This window comes from Pseudopodoces humilis, chromosome 7, assembly GCF_049639895.1.
Source record: "Pseudopodoces humilis isolate 2021_Gansu_Grassland_sample_001 chromosome 7, ASM4963989v1, whole genome shotgun sequence".
Taxonomy (NCBI): Eukaryota; Metazoa; Chordata; class Aves; order Passeriformes; family Paridae; genus Pseudopodoces; species Pseudopodoces humilis.
Genome location: NC_142206.1, coordinates 9,186,466 through 9,212,893, shown reverse-complemented (window position 1 = coordinate 9,212,893; position 26,428 = coordinate 9,186,466). Strand labels below are relative to the sequence as shown.

Sequence of the window (26,428 nt, the reverse complement as noted above, 5' to 3'; positions counted from 1 at the left end):
TATGTGTTTGATGGCACATCCCAAAGGAATTTAAAAGTTGATGAATCCACAGTTGCCACACATAAATTAAATTATAATCAAGGAAGTGAAAATCAATCCCTTTTTTTTTTTTTTTTTCCATATTCACATGATTATAAATTAGCCCTCACTAAGACTACAGCAGCTATGCAAGGAAAGCATTCAAAGAGCTGCATGTGCCTGAGAAGGGAGACCTCAGGTTCACCTCAGGGCTTTACTTTCAGATGCTCACACATCAAGGAGAGACAGAAGATCTTCTGGTTAGATCACATTTAAAAATGGCTAAGTATTGCTACAAAACTTGCTACATGTCAGAGCAAATGTCTGACATCTCTCTGAGAGATTGGAAGTTACTAAATGGAGAAATTATGATCCAGAAGAGCTTAAATAAGATTCAAAAAGAAAAATTACCAGGCTCAATGTGGCAATACCTGCAAATATCTGAAGCTCTGCCTGCATCAATACAGATACATAGATCAGAATTTACCTGAGAACAGAAATAAAACCTCTGTCTCCAATATGAAGGGTGGCTTTGTGTGAGGAATCTGGGTCAGGGGTGCAAAGAGAAGTGAACAATTGAAGGTTAAAAGGTGGGGGAATGAAACCTTCCAATTCTCTGTGAAAGGCTGGAATAGGGGAGGAAACAATGGCCAATGATGAGGGAAACGTCTTGCAAGTAGCAGCTTGAAGAGAGAGAGAGAGAAAAGCAAAAGCAATGAGAGAAAGCTCCTATAGCTGAAGGGGAATTTAAAAACATGACTGAAATCTATCACCAATGTGGATGTAAACAGCCAATCTGAATAAAATATGGCTGGCTGGCTTTAGTTCTAACAGGTACATTGCTATAAAAGAGGCAACTTATCCAAATAAAGCCATGTACTTTCTGTAGTTCTGGATTGGGAGAATATTCTCCTTGGAATGGGAAGGCCAGCTCTGGCAAGGCTTTCTCAAGATTTTATACTCCCAGAGCACTCACAGCCTCTCATTTCTATTATTCGTGTTTGGGTTGAAAGTAATATCCACTCTTACTCTGAATAATACAAATACCTACAATAAATATCTGTGCCTATCCTCCATCTGTTTGTGCACCCTGATAACAGAGTTTTCTCTGCTGGCTGTGAAGACAAGGAAAAATAGAATCTTTTAAAAAGTAAATAGTTTCTGTGAACTCTTTCAGGAAAAGTCAATGGGTGATTTGCAGTTAATAAAACACAAAACTAGTTGTCGTAATTGATTTCTTTAAATATGAACTGGGCTTATTTCAAGGTGTTTTCATCAGCAAGCAGAACTCCTCCAGAGTGGTTCATCTTCATACAGCAGCAAACTCTGAGTAACCAGCTCCTTACAAGTGTCATTGAAGCAAGAGATTAACAACTTTTACAGTATTTGGACAGAAGGATCCATTTAGCTCAGACTCTCAACTTGAACTGAAAGCACTCAAGTGTGAACCCCTGAAGCTGCATTCTTTTACTTCCAACAACAAAAGATAAAATAGGAATCAAATATAATAATATCCCACTACAAATCCTTCTGCTCTCTAAACAAGCCGGTGAAAGGACGGTGCAATTTTCCCCACTAATGAAACACTGGGAAATCTTGTCCTGATGCAGCACCACTCAGAAGGACCGAAGTACACAACAAATTAATTTAATTCCTAGCATTATGTATACACTGAGTTGGGAAAAAATATCGCTTAACATCAGGGGGCTGTGCATATCTCAACCCACGTAGTTTATGCTGGGAAAAAAAAAATAATAACAAAACGGTTGTTCAGAGAGAAAATTTCATGGCTAGTGGCTCCTGTAACAAAGACTCTTCTGCTTAAGTCTGATGTTGATGGGCCTTGGAAGCAGCATTTGTATTTGTGGTTGCAGCCCAATGTTGCAGAGGAGAACAAGGACAAATGAAAGCAGACAAGATACTCAGCAAAACAACTGCATCAATATTGGGTAGCATGGTGCATCCATGTCCTGATGTTGTACAGAAAACAATCTAATTTTGCCTTGGTGTAACTTTCTTCCTACCAGAAGCTCTCCATGAATTCCTTAAATCATTATGTTGTTCCAGGCTTTATTCAGTGATTTGATTTCACTGCTTTAATCTAAGTGTGAACCTCTTTAGTAAATAGTGGGACAAAGCATCTGTGCTTCTGAAAGTGTTGGTGGATCATGTCAGTTTTATTTAGAATAACACCATTTTCATAACTGAAAACTGTATATTTCTCTCAATGGTGGAAAAAAAAATTTGGACTCTTGTAGAAGTTTCAAAATATATAACTGGTCAGCTATTAAAGTTCATGCATGAGTGTGAAGTAGCCAAAGCAGGTAGGGTAAGAAAACAGCAAAGAAAGAAATTAGTAATATTTTCTTTTAGCTCCAGTTCCTCCTTCTTCTCCAACTCTTAAATCCTGGCGTCCTTCACTGCCATCTTTCAATCTCATTTTTCCTTCTTCTCATTGCTACAGATGCCTTTCACTGCTTCCCTCACCGATTCCCTTAAGATAATCTTCCTGTCACCCAGATCCAACAGGAAATAAATGGCATGTAAGAGTAGGCCAGGAGAGAGAATTTCTAGAAGATACCATGTCATGGCAAAGTTACATAAAATTTGCAACCAAGACAAATGGATGGGGATAGAAGAGGAGCTGGATACAAGAAAACAGCATCTAGAAGAGGAAGATTCATGTGAGGTTGCAATATTTAAATGCATAACAATAGTGGAAATAACCCAAAGTTCAATTGTGAAGAGAGGACTACAATATTACTGTAAATTTTCACCAGCTTATTGCACTTCAAGGGGAATCCTTTCATGGAGTAAAGAATACAGCATTTTACTGAGGAGACAGAGCTGGGCTTGAGCTGCCAGCAAAGGAACTGAAACTCTGTGAGCTTTTCCCTCTGCTGGCTGGCTTCCCACAGGTACTGCCACTTTATGATGTATTTAATGACAAAAACCTGCATTGCCACTTTCATTCTCATTTTACAGCAGAGCCCATTTTTATCCTGACAGAAGTATTGGTAAGCCAGAAACTAAGCACCGAGAGAACTGAATTATTGACTCTGCAGCCTCCCTGAAGCTCAGGAATCTGCAAGGAGTGAGAAGAGAATTTAGGGAGAGAATTCCGGTGGGGGCTGTGAATGTACAAAGCAAAAAGCATTTCTGAGATTGTAGATTTTGCTTCTCAAACGTGGAGCTAGTGAGACCCATCATTACAGCACCCCACATTATCCTCAGCACAGTTATTCCCCTCTTACTTAAGTGACTTTCAAAAAATCTTCCTCTGCTCTTATTCTCATCATCTTAAATCCAAAATGGACCTGAGAACCAAATAATTCACACTGACACGTCTGAGAAAAGGCATTTGGGTTACCTGAGCAGAGAGTCTCCCACTGCAAACTTCCAGTTGTCTTCTCTGCCAAAGATGGGAGATACACACCCATTCACCCCCCAAAATATCTTCTCTCCTAAACAGGGGATTGCAAGCTCTATCCAAAGTCATGTTATTAAGCAGGATCTTAAAAAGATAAAACCCAATAATTTAGTCTGATAATTGTCTCGCTATCCTTAGCTCCATTTAGACATTTGGTGTTAAATAGAAACTAAAACATTGCTGACTTATTCATTAAAATAACAGTATTTTAAATTGTATTAGTAGCCTACATTTCTTCATCTCAAAAATAACTGCTAATGAATCATGCTGGTATAACTAAGAAAGGATAAAAAAAGCCTGTATCCGCGGAAGCAGGGGGTTATCTCTGTACAAATATGTAGGTGTTTGCAGCATTTATAATGTTCTCAGTGCTGAATCCCATTGAGAAAGGAAAGCTTGCTCACTGAAGGGGTTTCGAGGTGGATTAATGATTTAAATGATGTCACAATACTATCCCTACTTCTGCTTCAAGACATCATCACGTGTGCTTTACAATATTTGAAAATGTTGAGGAAAGACTACTTTTCCCATCCTGTTTCTTAATGCTTCCAGCAGATTAAGTTTTGTGCTGACAGCTAGGTTTAGATCTTATGTAACAAGAATACAAAAAAAGAACTGTTGTTAAATAGGTTAGTAAGTCAAAGCAGGTAAATAAGATCAATTGAAATAATAAAGAAGGTGCAGGTTTTAATCCCATCATCAAAAAGTAATTTTATGTATAAACTATTTCAGAAGCAGTTCCATCTATTCTTACATTCCTGGCATAGATCTGATGTTCATTAATTCAGTGGAAAATGCATGGCTGACATCCAAGACATTACTAAGAAAAGAGAAGAGTTCTGGATATTATTTGGCAGTCCCACCCCCGGACATCATGACTACTACAATGAAATTTGACTTCCGTGTTCAAGTTTCAAAATAACTGTTTTCTTCCAGACAAGAAGTGATGCAAATAGTGCTAATGCACACCCCTGAAAAAGAATGGGATCAGAAAAAGGAGAGGAACTGTGTGAATATAGGAACTGCATTATGTTACCCTCTACTAAGTCCCAGCATCTCAGATGCAGATTCTTGATGCTCCTGAGTAGCTGCAGAATGTGTGTTTAGGCAAGGAATCATTGTCACTTTGGTGTCACCTGTACACCAGTGACATGTGTGTCATTATTCCATGTGTCCAGCAGCACTTTCATTGGAGGAAGGATCATTTGGCATCAGCCACCTAGGATCCAGTCTGTGGCCATCTACAGCAGCACATCTAAATTAAGATGATGACTGCACTCACAAATTCAAGGGCACAATTCACACATGAAACATTTCAGGAATGAACCACACATCTTTATAAACAAAAATAAATGCATGAAGAATACATGTGTTTCCAGAGAAAAATGTGGGTAGGACAGAAAACATAAAACAGGGTGCCATCAAATACGCATTTCAGATATTAAATTAGGAAGCTTCAGCTGAGAAGTGAATTCAAATCACTTGCAGTATTTTTTGTCTGCTAGACACCTAAACCAAAGGAAATACCCAGCCCTCAGCTCCACCAGTGGACACCAGAGAGTTTCAGTGGGAACAATACTGCAGGCATTCCCAGCAGCTCTGGCTTCTGAGGAACCACAACTATAAACAACAGAGAGGTGATCACAGCCCCCAGGACACCTGTTACAACAGGGGACAGAAACACAGTCAGAGATTATTCTCATTCCCTGTGTCAAGTTCCCACTGGGGGTCAGGAAAAGCGTAAAGTCAATTCCCTTAGCTAGGCGATGACTGGTGGAGGGTGGTAAAACAGAATATATGGAAATTTAAAAGCTGATTCTATAGAATTCCCTCAATTAAATTTTCCATAGAGTTTTAACATACCTTTCCTGGCCAATAATTTGACAAAAAATTTAGAGATGACTCACCCTAAGTCCCTCTGGGTAGGACCATGCTTCACTCTATGTTGGGAAGGAACATTAAGGGAATTATTAGCAGAAAAGGAGAAAAAAACAAATGGGGCTCGCAGGACACATCTGAGCTCAAGAAATAAAGTATAAGTGAAGGTGGAAGGACTGGAAGACAGGAAGAAAATACACCAAAACCCCAGTGGTTCCCAGCAAATCTGGCAGATATAATCTGGAGGAGTTTCCAATGGAGCAAATGAAGATGGGTTACTGCTGTCAGATACTCCAGAATGCTCCATGACTCAGGGAAGTGCATGTCAGTAGTACAAGAGGCGGGAGGCAGCGTATGCCGCGGTGCTGCACAAGGGAGGGAAGTGCAACCCCTGAAGTCTGACTCAGGGTCTGAACGCCAGGCACCAGTTTAAGGATTAATCAAACTACCCAGCAGCCAAGAGCAATGCAAGAAATAGTGAAGATGCACGAGTAAGCAGTGGTTTACATTTATGTAGGAGACAATACAAAAAGGAAAGGCTCTGAGGATCCGGTGAGAGAGTTACAGAGTTCTGACACTGGGACAGAGACACCTCTTACTCTATGGGTTGTTAAGCAATGAATAAAGGGGAAGACACAGCTGTTTAAATCTTAGCCCCAGTAAAGGTGATTTATTTTTTTTGCTCTGGACTCTAAAGGGACTAGAATTTCAGTCAGGAAATAAAGAACCATATGAATGATGGACTAGGACTGCTCCAGAACCAGAGAAATGGACCTTTGTAGGAAAACTAAAAGAGACTGCAGGAGATTTTCTGATCATTAACTGCCAGAAGTGGACAGCCTTATCTGCAAATAGGTATTGCTGAGTGGTAAATAACATCAGAAATAAACCACAGATTCTCTCCCTTTACCAACACCTTACTATGCCTCAGTGTGGATTTGGGTTTTGAATCTCACTAACTGAGCCTCCCTGATCAATTTTAACCCTCATCTGTGCTCCTCAAAGGTGAATTGTCAGGGATTTTGTTGCTATGCACTATTACGGCTGGGAAAACCTTTGTAATTACAATTGATCTTTCTTATCTCTTCTGCCACTCTCCACTACAGGCTAAAAGAGAAGGGGAAGCAGCTGTCTCCTAACTACCATAATTTTCTTGGCGTTTACACCTTGATATCTCTCAGTATTCTGCATTTTCAGTACGTACCCAGAGCAGGTGATGCCTAAAGTCAGGGACAGAACAAAACTCCCTGTTTTGAACAAAACAGCACTGTAAATGCCAGGTGAGAAATACATCTTCACTAATAGGGAGCTCTGCAAAGAAAGGACATGCATACAGGAGAAAAGCAAAGGAGAAAAGAAGCCCCAAGGTCTAGGGACTGTGTCAGCACCTATAGATCCTATAAGCATTTAACTGCATGCAAAGATAGTGTAAGGGCAGAAAGTTCAGGAAGCTGGCTGGTAGAAAACTACTCCATTGCTCCAGAAATGAAGGAACTGAGGAAGGACACTGTGAGGAAGGGCTGAAGTAATTAAACAGGAATCTAAGGCTTACTATGAGACAAAATTTAGGGAACAATTTTAAACAACACAAAAATAAATGGAAAAGGAGATAGGAAATCAAAACAAGGCAGCAATTTAATACTGATGGTGGTAACCACAGATGGGTATTTCTGAGCAAACAGGCACAGGCACACATCAGGGACAGAAATCACCATTCTGCCCAACAGCAAATGGTTCCTGTCCCAGGTCTGTGGGCTTCAGGAACTTTCCAAAACACAGCACACTGAGGAAAAGCTCTTAACTAGCACAAGGAAGACTTACCTAGCTTGACACTACATGCTAGGAACTCCCAGGGAATTTGGGAGGATCCCAGCAGGCTGATCACACTGCAAGATGACATCCTCAGCTATTCATGACAAAAGCAGGATGACCTAAAGCAGCAATTTTTGCATGCAGTCATGCAAGGCACACACAGCTAGTGGGACTTTCAAGCATGACCACGGAAGAAATTTCTCAGGATAATAAAGACCGCTAAGGTCTTTATTAAGGCTAGTATGGGTAATAAGGTGATGAAAGGAATAAGAACAAGTACTATAAAACAACTTTAGGCTTTGTTTCCTTCAAGAGCCGAGTAATTGTTTTAGGAAGGCACTTACTCATTACTAATCTACAGGCATTAAAAATTAGTGTCCTTAATAAGCTGGGAAGGACATTAAAATATTTAGAAGAGTATAAATGCTAAGTAATTCATGTAAGTAACAAAAGCACTCTAGTGCTAGAGCAAAATCCAGCAAGCACTGTTGTGTGTATTCCCAGACCAAGGAGCAAAAGGGAACATGGCTCATGTGTGATTTCTGGATTCACGACTGAAGAAGTTTTCTAAGTCCATTTAATTGAATTTTGAACAATAAACTTCACTGGAGCACAGGCCTAAAACCAGTTTAAAAAAACCCCGAACATTCTAAACCGTACCTTTTTATAGCATTAGGCACCAACTATCTGTACAGATCTGGAATTTCTATGCCCCTCACGACATAGTGCTTAATTGTAGTTACATTTGTTAGTTTTATTCATTGCTTAGATTTTTCATTATATTGCTACACACACAAACCCCCCCCACATTATTTGTACTTGGTGACCCCTCAAAACATCATCATTCAGCACTTAAAAGGACTGGGATTCTCTCCATGTGTGTTTAAAAGCAGTTTGACTAAATAAATATGCTTCATTTGCAGAATATTGTAGGACTGGAAAGAAAACAAAACAAAACAAAACAAAAACAATTAAATTGTAACCTATGGAAAAATACCCACTTCTTTATTTTTCTTCCAAGTATCCAGATCTACACTAAGAAAAATCTTCCACATATGCATCCTGGGAAAACCAACATTTTTGCCCACTGTGGTCTGAATATTCTGATTCTGTCCAGTTGCATGTCTCTGTGAAAGCCATCATTAGATCATCTTCTGTCCTATAGCAACCACTTTGTTTTCTCAGGGAAACAAAATATTTTCACCTCCTCAGGCAATACCTTTCTCTGCATGGTTCCCTATTGAAGCTGTTTGTAATCCAAAGCTAACATCCCAATTTACACTGGTCTTCTCAGAGATTTATACCTATGGATGTGGAAAATAAAACGCTAGCCAGAGGCTTTTCTAACTCAATATATGTATGTGCATGTCCACAGCAAGAGTGAAAATTCCACATTTTATATAGAAAGCCTGGGTCTTTAATAACATCTCCTTATTTAAAATTACAGATTCAAGTTATTAATTTACATCCTTAAACAATAATCTGGAAGACAGCAATGGAACGGAAAAAAGAGGTACTGTTTTAACAGTCTGAAAGTGCAATGATAATTTATGTTTGAATTTACTGAGTGATAAGAAAGTAAATAAGCCACCAGAGACTTGAGAGCTACAGTCACCTCTGTAGCTGTCAGAGGTGACAATCTCATAGTAATCCATAAACTTCAGGGCTCCTGGCCACAGCCACCAGTTATCCAACAAAGGTTCTCAGCTCTTTACCCCAGCCCTCTGTGGAGCTGACTTTGTCTTTAAAAGGGTTTTTTAATTATTAAATCACACTGAAGTGACTATAGCTATTTTAAATAATTCACTGATGCTGTTTCACTGTGCAAGTCACTGCTGAAATTCCCCACAGGCAGTACACAGAAGCAAACATGGAGAGAAACACAGAGTGGAGTAAAAAGCCATCAAAGCAGTGGCAAAAAAACCCACAGAAGCAGAATTTGTACCATGCTGTGACTTGCTGTGATCACCTGGGAACTTGGGTGCTTTCCTGAACACTGTCACCATTCAAGCATAAAAGGCCTACCATGAAAAAAATACTTCAAATTTTAATTATTATTTTTCTTAATTTGGTAACCCTATTACATCTTTCCATGACATCAAATGCTACTGATTTAAAGTTTAAACAATGAGGGGCACTGGAACGTGCAAACAGTCTTCCAGAGGAAAACTGAAATGAGAGATGAAAGGCTAAACAGGATGCAAACACCCACGCAAAACTCTGTAGGAAGAAAGAAAAATAAGATACAACTGGCTGTTGTACTACTCCAGCTCTTTAGGAAATCTTATTTCTCCATCTAAATTCTGAAAAACAAACAGTGAGAAGGTTAAAAAGGTAAAAAAAGCCAAGATGAAATGTTTCCATCTCTACATAGCCAAGCTTTTCAAACCTGTACAGAAGGAAGGCTGGTAGGAAGCAGTTTGTTCTCACGGTACAATTTCAAATTTTTTGTTATTAAGCTTTAATGCAAGGCAAAGACATGATCTGAACAGCATTTCAATGATGATGCAATGTGATGGGTGCATTGCATAATGTCACAGGATATCAAAGATGTGTCCTGGTGTAACCTCCCTCACTCCCAGGGAGAAGCTCCTGAAAATGCAGGAGGCTCTTTACAGCTTAGAAGCCGTTACTGGAAAGTTGTCACTCATTTTCAATAACTGAGCAGGATTTGTGACTACCCAGCCCCAGTGAGGCCAAATGCTTCGTTATAAAACTGTGCCTTCATTGGCTTCTGCCAGGCTCATCCTTCTTCTTCCATTTGTTACAATTCCTGGCACATGGGCATGGAAAAGAAGGAGACAAAATCCACTTCAGGCAAGTGCTGTGCTCCTTCCTTTGGGGGCTGACTCAAAGCTGTGCTAATTGAACCACAGCCTCTCAGGAGGGTCTCACATTCCATCAGTCAGGGATTCCTGGGACAGGGGCACAGTGGGACAGCTCAGTCACTGTATGCCTCGAGACAGGGATCTAAGAGCTTGCTGGACTGAGGGGAACTGCTAAACCACCAGCTAAGTTAAGCCAGGATCAGCTCATAGCTGGCAAACAAAAATCAGTGGAAGCAGGACTAGCAGTTTTGCAGATTGGTTTTCTAACCTGTTTTGTGTTTTCCATTTTCAATATTTTGTATGAATTCCTCTGCACATTCATCCTTCTAAGAATTAGATCAGCTCTTAATGCTTTTTTTTTTATAGATGAAAGGTGATGCCACATACTGTGTGTTTATGAACAATTTATCAGTTAAAGATGGAGCAGAATTAGGAACCCCTGAGATTTTAAATCCTTGTTAAGTAATTGTCACGGCAGCTTCTGACAAGAACAGAAAAATGTCATAAAACTAAGCAGAGCTAAGTAGTGGTTAAGATAATTTCCAGCTTCTAATAAAACCAGAGCAGGTACACCTATACATTTCTTTACAAAGCCTGTAACCATGGTAGGAAAAGCAGCATAATTTGATTCTGACAACCTGTAATTCCTCATTACACCACAGTTTGAATAAAAAATTTTAAAAATCTCCAAGGCCACCACATTATAACTTTAAACCAAGAAATACAAAACCTAATCAAATAGCACTGAAAACTTCCTTCAGCTTAGCTGGGTCTCAGGGGCAAGGCTTCAAACACTCCTGTTACAGCACAGCACCACTTAGGCTGAAGTAACGTTAAATGCATTGAAAATACATTGGGGAAGACTGGAGAAGGAAGTTCTAAGGGGAACTATGAGCACACAGGAATTTGGAAGTGACCGCCAGGTCTCCAGGATGGAGAACAGCTTCCCACCTTGGGCAAAGAGCAGAGGACAGTGCACAGGAATTCAGAAGGGTGACAAACTGAAATATTTTCATTAAAATGCTTACTTCACTGAACTCTCCTCCAGATTGCCCTCATCTTCTCCAAAATCAAGAAAGGTGACATTTGAAATATCTAAACAGCTCTGAGTGGGTCAAGGCTGCAGAGACAAATTAAAAGCTGTCAGCCCTATCAATAATGGAGTTTTGAAACACTGCCACTCTTCATAAACACCAGTCCAAAGGAATCTATATCCTGACAATTTCCTACACCAACATGGAACTACACACCGAGAAATTATTTCTTTCCTTCAGGCATCAGCGTGACAAGTAGTAATAATTAATTTTTTTTCTAACTGAATGTCTGATCCCAGTTTAAGTGTCTTATCTCCAAACAATAGAGAAGCAAATTAAACTATAATACACAACACTTATCCCATATGATTTATTCCTCTAAAATGTCGGTACAAGCATCAAGAAAAACAAAGAATCTGAATCATGTCTTACACTCATGATGGAAAATATACTGGCTAATCCACCCCTGGTAATTTTAAAAGTTTATTTGGGTTTTAAGAGAACTCTGAGTGGGGCTTTTGATGCTCCAACGTGCATTTAAATTCTGGTAATAATTCCTTTGATCCAGAATCAAACCCTCAGTCACACTTCCAGAACTCAGATCCACAAGGTGATAAAGTAGATTTAAAGTGTCAGAAGAGCAAATATCTCTAAAACAACACAAAGTATGTTTAACATTCCCTTTATGCTTTTAATAATGCTCAGCACCCTGAAAAATATCAGATTTCCTGTTCTTTTCTAGAGAAGTGGAAGGATTTTCTTCCAAGTTTTGAGAACTTAATTACTCTAAAATGGCTTCTGTCATTCACTGCACCATGAAAAATGGATATGCACATTCCCAGATGTCTGGACACATGTCCATGGGAAAGTGGGCTTGCTGTAAGCATACCACAGGAACTCTTTATGTAAGTGTTCCTCGGCTAAACTGTTCTTGATAAACATTTTACACGAATAAATTTGAGACTGTGTATTCTACAGTCATCCTCCCTGGAATTCTGCATAGCTCGTACAGATATCTTGCAAAACCAGAGCAGCATCAAGACCACTGGCTCAATTAAATTCCAAAGCTGGGATGATCAAAAGGATATCAATGCCCAAATTCTGCTGACTTTGAGGAAAAAACAAGGAGGGTTTTTTTAATAACTAAAAAAAAAATCCAGCCTACAGTGTGCAGTGAAATTTGGAGTCATTGCAAATCACATTAAAACATCAATACACTAAAACACCAGTAAAATAAATCTGTATATTAAGCAATACCCATTTCCATTAAAAGAACCAGGAAAAAAAAGTCCTATATATATTAATGAAAAGAAAGTATTCCCTTTTTTATGCGTAAGTTTTCTACCCACAACTGTCCTTTTTCTGCTGCACATTTACTGGTTTTCCCAGATAAAAAGGAAGATAGGACCACATGGAGCAGCCTACCTGCACAGAATCCTTGCTGAAGTGTCATCTGCAAGAAAACTGGGAGATGAGGTGCTCAACTGCATTATTTTTCTTTGACAATCTAAATATCCAGTACTCCTTGCAGTAACACCACTTTTAAAATAAGAAAGTGTTTACTCTCAAACATCTCAAGAAGTCACAGCCCCTTTGGCACAGGGACTGGGGATACTTCTTGAGATAAATTATTTTGTACATATTGCTGCAATATAAAGCATTTTAGGAAGATTTATCTATTATTACAATGAATATACTAAACCCACTTCATTGCATCCATCTTGCCAAGGTTCTCAAGGCCAAATGTGGAGTTTGGAGTCATTCTGAGCCAAAAAATTTTAACAGAATCATAGAATGGCTTGGGTCGGAAGAAATCTTCAAGATCACCTTATTCCAACCCCCTGCCATGGGTAGGGTCACCTTCAACAAGCCCAGGTTGCTCCAAGTCCCTTCCAGCCTGGCCTGGAACACTGCCAGGGATGGAGCAGCCACAGCTTCTCTGGGCAGCCTGTGCCAGCACCTCACCAGCTTCACGGGAGGAATTTCTTCCTAGAAATTCTCTTTACTTACCAGCAAGTTCAGTTCAAGTCAACAGATTATGGGTCTGTGAAGCCTTTCCTCTTGGGAAAGCTGTGCTCCTGAAGTATTCCATGTTTCTTTGTTTTACCTTTACCAGGAACAAGAGCACCAAAATCGGACCTTTCTACTACTGCTCCCAAACAGAGAAATGACCGTGGTTTAACCTTACCTGACAGCAATGGATTCCAGGGACTTCTACTTTGGTATGGGAAGCTGGATCCTTTAAGAAGGGCAAAGGAATGAAGGCAATATCAAAAAGAAGTTAGGTGTCAGAATTCCATGTTAAGGGGAGAATTTGAAAGCAGAAAGCCATAAAGCAAAGCTCTTCTGATGGCATGATTTGAAAGTGAAGAAGTGGACAGAACAAACATTTAGAGGAGATGAGGAAGAAACTCTACTTCCTCTTAGTTCCTCCTGTTCTGCTGTCGCTGTCATTTGGAGCATGAAATGAGGAAATGATAATGAGGGACTGGAATGTCAGGAAGAGCATTAAATGGTATTAAGTCTGGAACAGGAAGATGGCACAGGACTTGGAAGTCTGGAATATCTTAGTGATATACCTGGAGCAAAGAAATGCTGCTTTGAGTGACAAATGTACATGTCAGGGGCCAACATCTGCAGTGGGGGACAAGACACCACCACCCCCTGCCTTGAAAGTGCAGCAGCACTGGCACAAAAAGAGCTCGCAAAGCGTGTGCTGGAATTATTACAAACTTAAATCACAACCTCAACATGATTTCCCTCTCCTCTGTTACTCTTTGGCTGGGTCTTGAGAATTCCTATTTTACAACCTGAAACCAGCCTGAGTATTTTCTCTGCAATTTTCAGCATCAAATACAATAAGAAGTTCACTAAATACTTGTTGGGCTGGTTTTAAATATTGATTGCATTCTGTTATTGTAGTTATTAATCTGTAACTGTTTTTTAAGCAGCTGCACAACTCAGTGCCTTTTTTACCATGCAGACCTTACAGTTTCACATGCCTTTAATCTTTTATTTTATAAAATATCAGGCTAAGCTGAGTTTCAAAGCATTATTTTTCAATATACTTTGCTGCAGTTCATGTCTGGATGTCTGTAATTCCAATGAATTTATACAGTTGGGGAGTTTGGAAGAGTTCTGGTTTAGAAGACTGTTTTGTTCAGTGGCATGATTCCATATTTTAGGAAGCTCTTTTTAACCACAGGACTCTCATATTGAACACCATTATCTAAAGTACTTATTATGTTTAAAACAGCCCTGAAAGATTTCACATTTCACAGTTCCAATTAAATACTTTCCTTAGACAAGTCCATAAGTTTCAGAGTTTTGATATTTAGGGATCCAATTATGATCTTGAATACATGCCCTATAAATACAAGACTAACTACAAGCAAACAAGGATAACTGTTGTGCTTTAATTTTCTAGAAATCTGGAGCATCAAAGGGTATTTCTCCAAGAAGCTGAAAAAGAAGAACATATCTGTGTAATCCAGAACTACAATAAGTGTACAGTAAGATACTTAAATATCCCTTGTTTTTTTTAATAAGTGGATCATGGTGGGTAGAAGCATTGTTTCAATTACTACAGTATTTAATATGTTCAGCTCTACCTCCATTAAACATTCCACATTACACACAAGAGTTATGTCTACGTGCATGGAGACAGGCCAGCCTACCAAAGCTTTCCCTTAGAAGAGTAGGCCCTGAGAGAACTGTGATAAGCTTACCTCAACCCTCACCTGGAGAGATCCCCCTTAGATGGGACCATCCTCTATTGTCATGGTGAGCTATCCCACCATGCTTTGGTGACTATGCTGATCCTTTGTAACCCATTGGTTTTCCCCCCTGGTACTACCCTGGCTTTCCCCCATAAAAACCCAGCTTCTGCCCAATTCAGCAGGGGGCTGCTGTCCCTGGCACCCCTTTGCACAGCTGCTGGACAATATAGTCTGTCTCTGTGGAATTGCCACACGACACTCCTGTCTCTCTATCTCTGAGTCAGCCCAGGATAACCTTGCAAGCTGAGCTGAAATCACTGAGCTGAAATCACTTGCAGCCACAGTCTGCCCCGTGCTGAGGTTACTTGGTGGCCAGGGGTCACCTGAGACACCCTGAAGGCCATCTCTTGCGGGACCGCTCTCTCCAGCAAGGTCATGGCTCCCTGAGTCAGATCAATGGATCCAGCCCTGCCCGTATCTGTGCCCCAAGGCTGCTGGAGCAGGGAAGAAAGCTCCCAAATTATCCTTCTGGGACATATTAAAGAGCAAGAAGGAGGAGTGAGAAGGAATCAGTGTTCTGAGCTGACAGGAGTGACAGAGAAATAAATAAAAAAACAACCCTGCTCCTTATAGTTTCCAGGAAGCTCAAGCAGCAGGTACAACAATGTGGCATTGAAATCTTGAGGGGGAGTCCCAAGGAAAATAAGCTTGTGCTGGAAAATTGGCAACTGGCTTTTCATTCAAATAACAGGTAGTCAAGGGGAGAAGAAGAGAAAAAGCAAACGTTGCCAATATTTTGGCACTTGTAGGAGTTCTCCAAAAAAAGCATACCTAGGTTCTCTCCAGCTTTAACCTGAGAGAGAAATGCACATTAATGCTGCAAAGAAGCTGACACTTTTAATCTGCAGCCCACTCAGCCAAGGAACATCCACTTATACACCCTCATGCATTATTCACCAGGAAAATTGAAATAATCTACCCGTGGTTAAGCAGCTCGGAAGCAAATGCAAATCAAGGGAAAGCAGTTGAGAACGAGGATCATTCACAACTCCTGACACTCCTCCACAAGACTGGAGCCTCCCGTGGGAGCAGCCAAATCATTACAACCCCAATCCTGGCAGCTGTGCCTGGGAATTGGCCTCTTTCTATCCAGGTGGCACAAGCATTGACCTGTGGCCATGCTTGGAAAAGGAACTTGCTCCGGTTTTATTCAAGTAGATTCCCACTCTTTGTCAATGAAGGTGGGCCCTCGGGCACACACCTGAGAAAGTCTGGATCATCATTATTATTAGTAGTATTAGTAGTATTATTTTATTAGTATTATATTATTATCCCATGGTTCTAGCACTGGCTACAGTCCTCTTCATCCTTTATCTGACTTTAATGGGAAATATCTTAGGCCATGATTTACAGCAATTATTTTATTATCTTTAGGAATATACATGAAGATCAGAAAGAATAAATTAATTTTTTGCCTCCATCCCAGTCAGATGTGTTGAAGTTATCCACCATTACTTACAGGCTGATGTGAACAGGAGAGGAATGCATAATTCTTTCAAGTTTATACAAATTACTCTGGATAAATCCTCCATTAAATCTACATAAATCTTATATTATGAAGTATTTCCATGTGCCTGAATTTATCATCATTGAGGTGGTTGTAAACACTCAGGTGGTTGTAAACTCCATGCATTAATGTTTTCTTTATCAGAATTTAATAGTTTAATGGGTTTTAAAGAAAACCATTACAGTTTTGTTTGTGATTCATTTTTCCCCACAGATCTTCCACAGCAAAGAAGTTTTCAATTCAATGGAATTCAATGGAATTGGCTATTCTAGACCTGATTTCATGAAATTACAAAATGACAGCACAAAACATTCCTGTCATAATCATAAAACTATTAAGTGTAAAATAATGAATAAAAAAATCAAATAGGCCTCACTCCAGGTAGCAAAAAAAACCATTAGGGTTATATATTTTTGCAGTCCTTTCAGAAATATATTTGCCTATCAGAAAGCCTAAAGAAAAAAAGCCTAAATTTCAGACATTTCAGGTACAATGAGAAAAAAATGTGTTCCTACAGAACCTGTGATGAAAAATTGCTCCAGCAAGAATTTGGGAGCTCAATTGTATTTCCCTTCACGGATTTTAGGTTAAATTCCCTGTGTTGTAGTGATTCTGCAGCAACAGACACCACTCAGCCAAGGGAAACAGGAACCCAGGACAGAGAGAACAGGGCTGGACCCTTCTTTATGAAAAGTAACCAAGATATTTTGAATGTTCATATAATCCAGACCAAAACTACCATGAGGCCTTTTGGAAAATTTCCACGGAAATCTTCAATTTTTTCCCAGGAAGCCCAAGCACATCCCCACAGAATGTTATCTCTAATTTGGTCCTTCAGGGGTGATGCTTTCACCACAGAGTTATAATAAATATTCCACAGACTGGAGGTATTTCCTTGCCAAAAATTACCCCTCAATTTCAGATCAACTGAAAAAGCTTAAAAAATCCTTTGCAATAAGCTATTTATGTCACTGGCACATTATAAACACATCCTTAAAATTAAACTGATTATTCATTTAGGTTGAGTAATTAAAAATCTCCTCTGTTTTAATTGCTGACCCAGGATACAAAGCAGTGGCATCCCAGAAATAAAGGAGATTAAATATGTGCCCAAGTATTTTGCAAATACTTCAGTACTCTCTTCACATTTCAACTAAAATGACCTTATACTGAATTTTATGTAGTAAAAGAGAAAAACTTCAGTATCAGTAGGCAGAGATCTGTCTTTGATTTCAAGCTTCATGTGGGTCAGTGCTAATTACACTAAATTTTTTCAACATGTCTGCAGAGAAAACAAAACAACACAAAAAGGTAGCCCTAATGGCTTTATTTTATACACATGTAAATTTTGACTCTGTGTGTTCAGTTTTATGTGATTAAAAGATATTCAGCATTTCAGAAACTATTCTTTATCTAATGAGAAAAGACTGATCTGGATTTGATCACTGTAAAAACCACCCATTCCCATCATGCCACCTCAGGAGTAAGTAACTCCAAAATGTTATTTAAAATCATACCAAAGCTATTTCAAAAGGACATCCAGCAGAGGTGACCTTGCATTCTCAAAGTCAAATTTTAGGAGTATTGAAAAAAACCAAAAAAACTTGCTACAATTCTGAGACTTCTTTACCATGATATGATACTTTACTGACCTTCCCTTATTGCCTGGGAGGAATTCAACCAGAATGGGGAATTTAATCCTCTACATTATATTTTAATGATTCATTGTTTTCCTATTTCTTTCTAGTTCCTGCAAAGCCTAATGGACTTGAGCATGATTATTAAAATTATGCAAATAAAAAAAAATTTAAAAAACTTGAAGTATTTAAAAAAACCAAAAAGTGGAGATGCAGTAAAAGGACATTCTAAAATTGGAGCCTGTTTTGTTGGGGATGGGAGCAAAGTGTCTAAGCCATATGCTGGTAACACAGGCAAACTGGATACAAAGCTTATGTCATTGCAACTTGCTCCTTCAGAAAGCAGCTATGGCAGAAATAATCCCCAAATTTTACATTTTGATTTACATGCAGCTCCACATCAGCACCAACATTTGGATATCAGAAGCCCATTAGAGTCCATTTTCCTGTGTCAAGAGGATGCTGTTACCAAATAATAAGTATAAATATAAATACATGGTTTTTAAACAACTCCTTACACCCAGCTTGCTCCATCTTTTTTTTTCACTTTGACAGAAGACCAGAAGAGAAGCAGATTTTTTAAATCCGCACTGTTATCTTTCAGATGGCATAGGACACAGTCCAGCAGCTGCCAGGAAAAAAATAAGAAAAGATTTTGTGTTTTTTCTTCTCCAACAGGAAGCCTAAACACACCCTAAGATAAGGCCCTAGCCTAAATCCGCAATAATTTCAGTGGCTTTTATCCAGATTTACACTTCTTTAATGCAGAACTCGATTTGTCACTTGCATAACAGAGTTCAGACACCACAAAACCTAACCCATCACTTGAACTTTCCCCCTCCTCAGCCAGCACAGAACAAACTGCAATTGGTGATTTGGACACAGTCATGGGTGGACAAAAACACTAACTGTATTTGGATAATCCCACAGTGGGGTTGTTTTTTTTTCAATAAGCAATAAGAAAATAAAAGTAAAACAATGAACAAATCCCAAATTCTGTTAAGTCTACCATCTGACCAAAAAGTTCTTCCCAAACACTATTCCCACCAAATCTCTGGACACACCAAAAATTGTGTTTAACTGCACAAAATTTCTGCCAGTACATAATGCTGAAATGTACTTTCTAAGATCAGAGCTTGCACTCCACAGAAAGATGAGAAGCAGTGTTAGTCCACAGGGATTTTGACTCAAGTAGATCTTCTCTTACTTAGAAGAAAAACTCCACAAAAAAATCCTTCAGCGCAGGCATGTGGAGAGAAAGCTCCACCAGATTTGGAAGTAGAATGGCTTCAAGCTTCAGTTTTTCTCAAGAAAGATGATGAAAGGGAAAACCTTCTCCATCCCACTATCATGAGAAAATTTCTGTCCTCCCACTAAGCACAGCCAAAGCAACAATGAAACCCCCCACCCCCCACACAAAAGGGTGACAAAATGGAAAATATCATCCTGCATGAAAAACCTAAAGCATGTCCTATATTTCATCTAGCTAATGAAATTTGCTTTCATTTAGTTTAAACAAACAATATCAGATTAGTTCTTTTTTTTTTTTTGGTCTCTCTTGGTTAACTTCACACATAAGAATGTTCCTCTGTTGCTTATGAAGATGTCTGAATAAACATTGCTATGCTAATGGATCAAAAGATCAAAAATATTCTGTCCTAAGTACAGAGCAGAAAGGAATAAAGTCACTGGACTCTTGGGATCACTTTTAACTAGTTTTAATTCCTAAACTCCAATCTCAATGTCACAGACCTTGCAAAATGTGGCAGTTCCTGGATCCAATCAAAGAAGTATTTGCAAAATAAAAAGAGTTTTACCTTCGGATCAGTCAAGCTCTGAAAAGGTGGCAAAGATTACCCTGCATAGGGCTGGAATTCAGCCTAGCTCTCTTTTAGGATGAGGGGATGATTCTCCTTATCTCAATTATCTTACAGTTTTTTAGGGTTTTGCTTGACGGAAGCAAAAATCAACATATGCAGAAATCATTGCAGCTTCCTCAGATGCAAGAAAGGGTTTTATCTTACAGGGGAACAGAAGCTGAATAACCTAGCAAAGAACTGGGAGAGCACAGAGGTACAATACAGAACAGAACTGGCACTGACTGAAGTGAAAGAAAAGTGAGGAAAGGTGACAAGAAAAGAAAGAAATGGGAAAGAAAATACGGTTAAATGGCAAAGTGATCCAACACAGGCAAGATGCAACCAGCTGAAAAAATGACAATATCTTTATTTGGGGTGAAATTAGTAGTTAGACAAATCCAATCCAGGATTTGAATGTGTGGTGCTGAATAAAAGGCTCTGGATGTAACAGCTGATCACAGACTGATCCTGCATTGCTGGGGCAGACCAATGACCTCATTCCAAGCATTCCTCAAGCCATACTGATGCTGTCAGGCTACACCAACAACCTCCCTGTTGTGAAGCTTTCAGAATTAAACATGGTCCAAAACTAAACTCAGGGCTCCCAGTCTGTGGCCTCCCAGGTGCAGCCTCTGAGCATGTGTAAAACACTTCTGGTACTGTCCTCAAATTTTTTCTTGGCCCCAGCTCAAGGAACTTTTTCTTGCCTTTTTGCTACACTGCAGGTCATTGCAAGTGGTTCTTTGCTGTTTTTTTGATTTCCACCAAATCAATTGTGCCATGGAGCGGGACCCCAGTACTTGCCCCTGCAGCCAGGTCAGTGCCAGAGTCCCTGTGCGGGTCACAAAGGACTGGAGCATCTCCTTTCCTCCCTCCAAGATCCCTACCTCCTGCTCATTTTTAAGACAGGGGATCACAGGGTTTAAGCACAACCCCTTTGAGAAGATGAGGGAGAAAGAGGCATAAGGCTCCTCAGCATCTCACATTTTTCAGGCAACTGTTTCATACTGAATGCTAAATTAAATTGCCCTAGAACACCTGTGGATAAGGGGAGACGTTTCTGAGCCACCGGTACTTGAGAATCCTTTATTCAAAGGCATTTTTCATGGAATTATCTGGAAATAGTGAATTGACTGCTGAAATATAGCTAACAAAATGTACCATTCCACTTGTTATTTTATTTGTTTTTATATGCATCATTTCCTGCCTTTAATTTTAATTCCATGCCCTCTAAGAAATGCAATCTCACAGACAGATCTTCCCCTTTATTTTCCTGTAATATCATAGCAGTTTTCTCTAGCTATTTACAATCTCTTCATTCCCTTCACAGCTTTTCCAAACCATGGAATGAAGAATTATGTAAAAATAGGCCACAAGAAACCAGACACACTTGATCTGCACAGCAAAAATAGAGCTCTTTAGCACCTGGCATTCTCAAGAGTGGTAATGAAGCTGGCAAGATAAGCCAGGCTTTGACCCAAAATAAAAAGCTTAGCCCTCAAAAGAAGGATAAATCTCAACTAACATAAAAATTCTGTCTTTTGATTTCCTGCAAGGTGTGACCCCAGACATCTGGACAAGCAGAGGAATTGGGCTTCCCATAGGCGGGAAATGCAGGAAGAGGACAGGCAACACACATGAAAACATGAATTTTAGCCTGTCATAATCTCTGAGAAAAAATTACAAATACACCCTGGTGTCTGCAATCCCAGAAGTGCTCATGGCTGAGGGGGAAGGCAAAAGAAAGCAAAGGGACTCAAAGTACAAACCAGCAAACCTAGACTTGGGAGGTTTCTTTCAAGAGCAACAAATAAATTCTTCAGGATAAATAACTGATCTGTGTTGAATCACAGATTTGATGAGGCACATTTAAAACTGAAAATGCATCACAGAATTTATGTTAAATTTTGCTACTTCAGACGTTCCAAAGAGATGTAAGAGGCTGTTTCCCAAGATGAAAGTGCTATAATGTGAAAGATTATGCAGAGAGAATGGAAATTTATCACGTAATGGGGTTTCTGGTAAGAAAGTAACACATAGGAGGAGGAACAAAATTTAGACTTTTGGAGTCAGCAGAAATATATAATAGAAACCAGAGATACCTCTACATGTACACAGATAATACAATCTTAATGTTGCAAATCTTCAGTACAATAAATATTTTGCTGATTTCATTCAGCAGGGATTTCACCCAATCAGAGCCACTTGGCTGGATAATATTTACTCTGCAACTTTTTCTGAATCAAGGTGGCATCATAATTCTGTCTTTTATGAACAGTTGTGAACAATTACTTCAACAACACTGCCTAGAAAATGGAAGAGAATCCAGGCTTTTGGCTTCAAAATCTGAAATTATCAAGATGCGTAGAATGGAAAAGTTAAAAAAAAGACAAAAAAAAACCAAAGCAGAATGAAGATTTGCTAAGGAAACAATCTTGTTGGAGACCACGAGGTCTTCCAGGCCATGCAGGGCATTCAGCAATGAAATAAATTTGGAGAAATAAAAATCTCCAAACACCAGCTCATTAAAAGGGAGAGGGAATGACAGAAAAGTTTCAAGTAGCATCATTAGGTTTGGATTCCCAGGAATCTCTGTCCAATATCCTAAGTAGACCTGATTTAAATACTCAGAGTGTTTACTCTGAAAACGTCTTCCACAGTTTGACAAGACCTTGACTGCAAAAACTGCATCTTACCCTGAACTCCACAGGAAAAACTCAGAGCCAGCCCAGGAGATTGAGATATAAATGGAGTGACAGAACCAGCGTGAAATATTGTGAGCAGTGTGAAATACAGTGTGAAATATTACACTCATTACAAAGCTCTGTGCTCCAAAGCCTGTCCCTTTATCAAGTCTCATATATAATTTGACAACAAACAGTCTTCTGGGATGATACTATTTCCTTTTAAAGAGGCTGAATATTACCACATCAATTTTCACAAAGTTCTGACAGTAGTACCTTGTTATTAAAATCAGAGTATTCATAAGGCATTAAAACAAATTTCTTCAGTGAAGCTTCACTTCTTAAATTGTCAAACCATTGAATATTGAACAGAAAATACAACATCAATTTCATTTCTATAAATAATGGAGTTTGTCTGAAAACTGATATGTTGAGCTGTTAAAAATGATGCCAGTATAAATTCAGCATAATAGAAAGAGGAGTTGCAAGTAAGGGAGTCAATGTAATGTAATGTAAATAAATATAAACAGAGATTGGCAATTATATAGTCCGATATTAGCAATTGAGTAGTCCAATTTATCCCTTTTCAAGTTTATTTGAACCAATCTAAAAGTGAGATAGTAGCCTCAAAATCACGCAAAAATGTAGTTTTATATTAATAGGAAGTTTTTTTAAAAATACAAATACTTATTTCATACAATTGGAAAATTAATAAAACTATACCTGTATTTGGAAGGCTTTCCTCATCCACATCCAATTATTCCATGGATGTTTCTCCCTTCCCCAAATGGGAGTTATATTGAACCTAATTCTTTTCCATAAAGCAATGATAGCACAGAAAAATCCACATACTCACAAGTTACAAACCCAAGCCTGTGCCATCAGTCTTAACTTTGTGGTCCACTTTCAGCCTAATTACAGATAGGAAATTATTGAGTGTATAAAGAGGTTTGTGATGAAGTGCTCAGCATAAGGACCTACATTACATTCAGAGTTTCATGGGGTTTTATTTTTCCTTCTTTTCTCTATTTTCTTTTGGGGTTTTGGGGTTTTTTTTTTGGAGGGGGAGGGAAGGATTTGGTTTTTGTTTTTTTTTTATGAGGGGTTTGTTTGCTAGGTTTTTTTAATTCATCATCATTTACTTTGGGAAACACGTGAATTTTCTTCAGGAATCATTCCTGACTATTTTTAACAATCTCTATTTTGCCTTTTTTTTTTTTTTAATCTAGCATTTATTTCATGTGCTTTCATCTCTTTTCCTGCGTTCTCACCATTGTAAATGGAAGTAATAGAGAGCCCTGGGAGCCTGCACACATCTCTTTCCCCACTTGTCCTACCTCTATTTTTGACCTGGCTCTTCTGTTCCACCATTAGAAATCCCACATGGCATTTGACACAATCTTAAAGAGCTCTTGAAGCTCGTGTGGAAAAAATGATATAAAGAAAACACATTAACTTTTGAGGAATACCAGAACTCTCTGGGAGGCTCTTCAAACATTTTTCCTTCTGTAGCATCCTTTACTGAGCAGCCGGATAGCTCAGAGCTGCATTGACACATCCCTTATCTTAGTAACTGTTGTTCTCCTAATATCCTAATATTGGTGTGGCCATCCAAACCCCCCTGTTTTGTTACACTGAGAGATAGATAGATAGATAGATAGATAGACAGATAGATAGATAGATAGATAGATAGATGATATCACGATTGAAATGCACAGATCACACACTTCCAATGCGCACAGCCTCTTAAAAAGGCACAATTACAGCAAATTTAGGGATACCAATTTCAGTGGGGCCTGAGAAAAGTTAGCAGAGGGTGCATCAGATAATGCTGATCAAACCGCAGTAGAATTAAACCCCACCATAAATGTGGTGGTTTCTTATATCTGATTTAAACCTCATAGTTTTTCCTCTCCAATGTTTCAGTTCTGAGTTACTCAGGAAGGAAAATGTTGCACTGACACAGCATAGTTGAGGAGTCTCAACCACACTCAGGGTCCAGCTGCTTCAGCCAGAGTGATATAAGAAACAATATACACCTGTTCAAAGAAGGGGTGAACAACTCCAAAACAACTGAAACAAAAGGACCCAGCCTTGTCAGATTACAAGACCAGGACAAAGTTTTCCAAATCCCATTTACAGTATTGCAGGTCTTTAACAGGGCAAAATGTTTTTCCTGGTTCTAATCCAGTTCAAACAGGAGTTAATTAATATAAAAGCTGTAATCTGCACCATGAGAAGGTCAGACAGCATGATCACATAAACCTCTTCCAGTTTTGTGATCTATGACCTATAAAACCGAATCAGAGCTGACTGAACAAATTTCAGGTCGCACATAAACTCAAAAGTACTATTTTCTTTTTACATCTCCTCAGCCAAATTCAACTCCTTAACTAATTCCAGTAGCTGCCCTTGCCTCCCAAAGACATCCTGGTGTAGGATCAGGTACCAGGCTGAATCAGAAAGCAGGGGGATGGGTCATCTGCTGACCATTTCCAGTGCCTCCAAGTAGAGCTAGAGGGGTCAGAAAGATCCAGCTACCAGGCTGAACAACACTGGAAGTTTCACTCACAGGGAGTAACTGAAAATCATGATTGGAATGTCCAGTTTATCTGCAGCATTTGAGGCGCTTGGGGTACTTGCACTGCTGTCTGCTCCCAACTTGACCCTTGGCCTGCATATTGAGCTCAATGGCATTACACTTTTATAGATGCCACCAGAATTTTGAGGACAGTATAACCCACTAAATTATTTTTTTGTAAAGCAAGAAATTAACTCTATTCATTTGATAACTTCCTTGGTATACAAAAGTATGTTCTATTTTTTGCCTCGTCAGAGCCACTGACCCTGGCATCCTCAAATCACTTATTCTATTTGTTTTTTATGGCTTTCTTTCTTTTCTTTAATTCCATGACTTGCCCTAGTTCTGCACATGGACTCTGATTTTACTCTCCTGTACAGTCCCTCAGTGGGGTCAAGACAGTGAAAGCTAAAACAAAAACACCAAAGGCAAAAAAGCCCCTACTGGTGAAAGGATCATGTCTTAGAACAGCCAAAGCCCTTGAAGGGCTTGGGAAAGGTTTCTGACCCGACTCTGAGGAAACACCTCTGACGAGAGGAATGTTGCCAAAAACAGCACAGTTCCAACTGCTGGATACAATGGTCCCAGCCTGGAAGGTGTGGATAAGGTGAGAGACATTTCTGCTGAAGAGGAGCCAGTGTACTGGTGGCTGGATGGAAGCCAGATTTGGGAGAGGTGGGAGCTACAGGCCCTGGAAACACTTCCAGCCATTTGGATCTGGGCATAAAGACAGGGGTAAGGCTCAAACATGGAGCAATTCCCTCCTTCCTTTCCCCTGCCACCCTCCCAGGCATCTCCAGGGGATGTGCCAGCATGACCTGCAGCCACTGCTCAGCCCAGGGTTCTGCCTGAGACCAAAACTAGCTCAAGGGCACTGGAAGCAGCCTGAGATCCCTCCAGTGGGTTATTTTTGGCGCCAGTGCAAGGCTCTTCTGGTTCAGCCTGTAAAATAAACCCTAGGAGGAGTAGCTGTGGCAGTCGTTGCCTACCTGGCAGGTGTCAAGGACATGCTGCAGGCTGGTTTCCAAAACCAGGCCAGAGCATTCTGCAATCAGCTGTACTTATAGCAGCACTTACACATGGCACCAGCTCTCTCCTCACCTTCCTGCTCAGAATTTCAAGTAAGCCTCAGAAATGGCCACACACCACAGAATGTGCATGCCTCATCCTGCAGTCCTTGTTATATGCACAGAATACACCCAGGTTCCAAAGCCAAGAGCAACCAACTTCTGAAAATGGAGTTTAAACTTTGAAATAACTGCAAATTACTGTACGATTTTGCACCAATGTGCACACAGAAATAACTAACTTGTGATCAAAGGGAAAAGGAAAACCACGGCAAGTTTTTCAAGCTCTGCCCTACATTTCAGTATGTAATTAC

General features: G+C 39.5%; 1 protein-coding gene across 8 annotated transcripts in view; it reads right to left on the bottom strand.

Annotated features, from left to right (window-relative positions):
• Positions 1 to 26,428, bottom strand: part of SHANK2 (SH3 and multiple ankyrin repeat domains 2) — a 278,034-nt gene that overhangs the window by 184,034 nt on the left and 67,572 nt on the right. The window contains exon 14 of one of the 8 annotated variants that reach the window (XM_088057749.1): positions 13,189 to 13,239. The exons of the other annotated variants lie outside the window; for them this stretch is intronic. Coding sequence (XP_087913875.1) covers positions 13,189 to 13,239 — 51 coding nt within the window. The remainder of the gene's footprint in view (positions 1 to 13,188; positions 13,240 to 26,428) is intronic. 8 annotated transcript variants of the gene reach the window in all.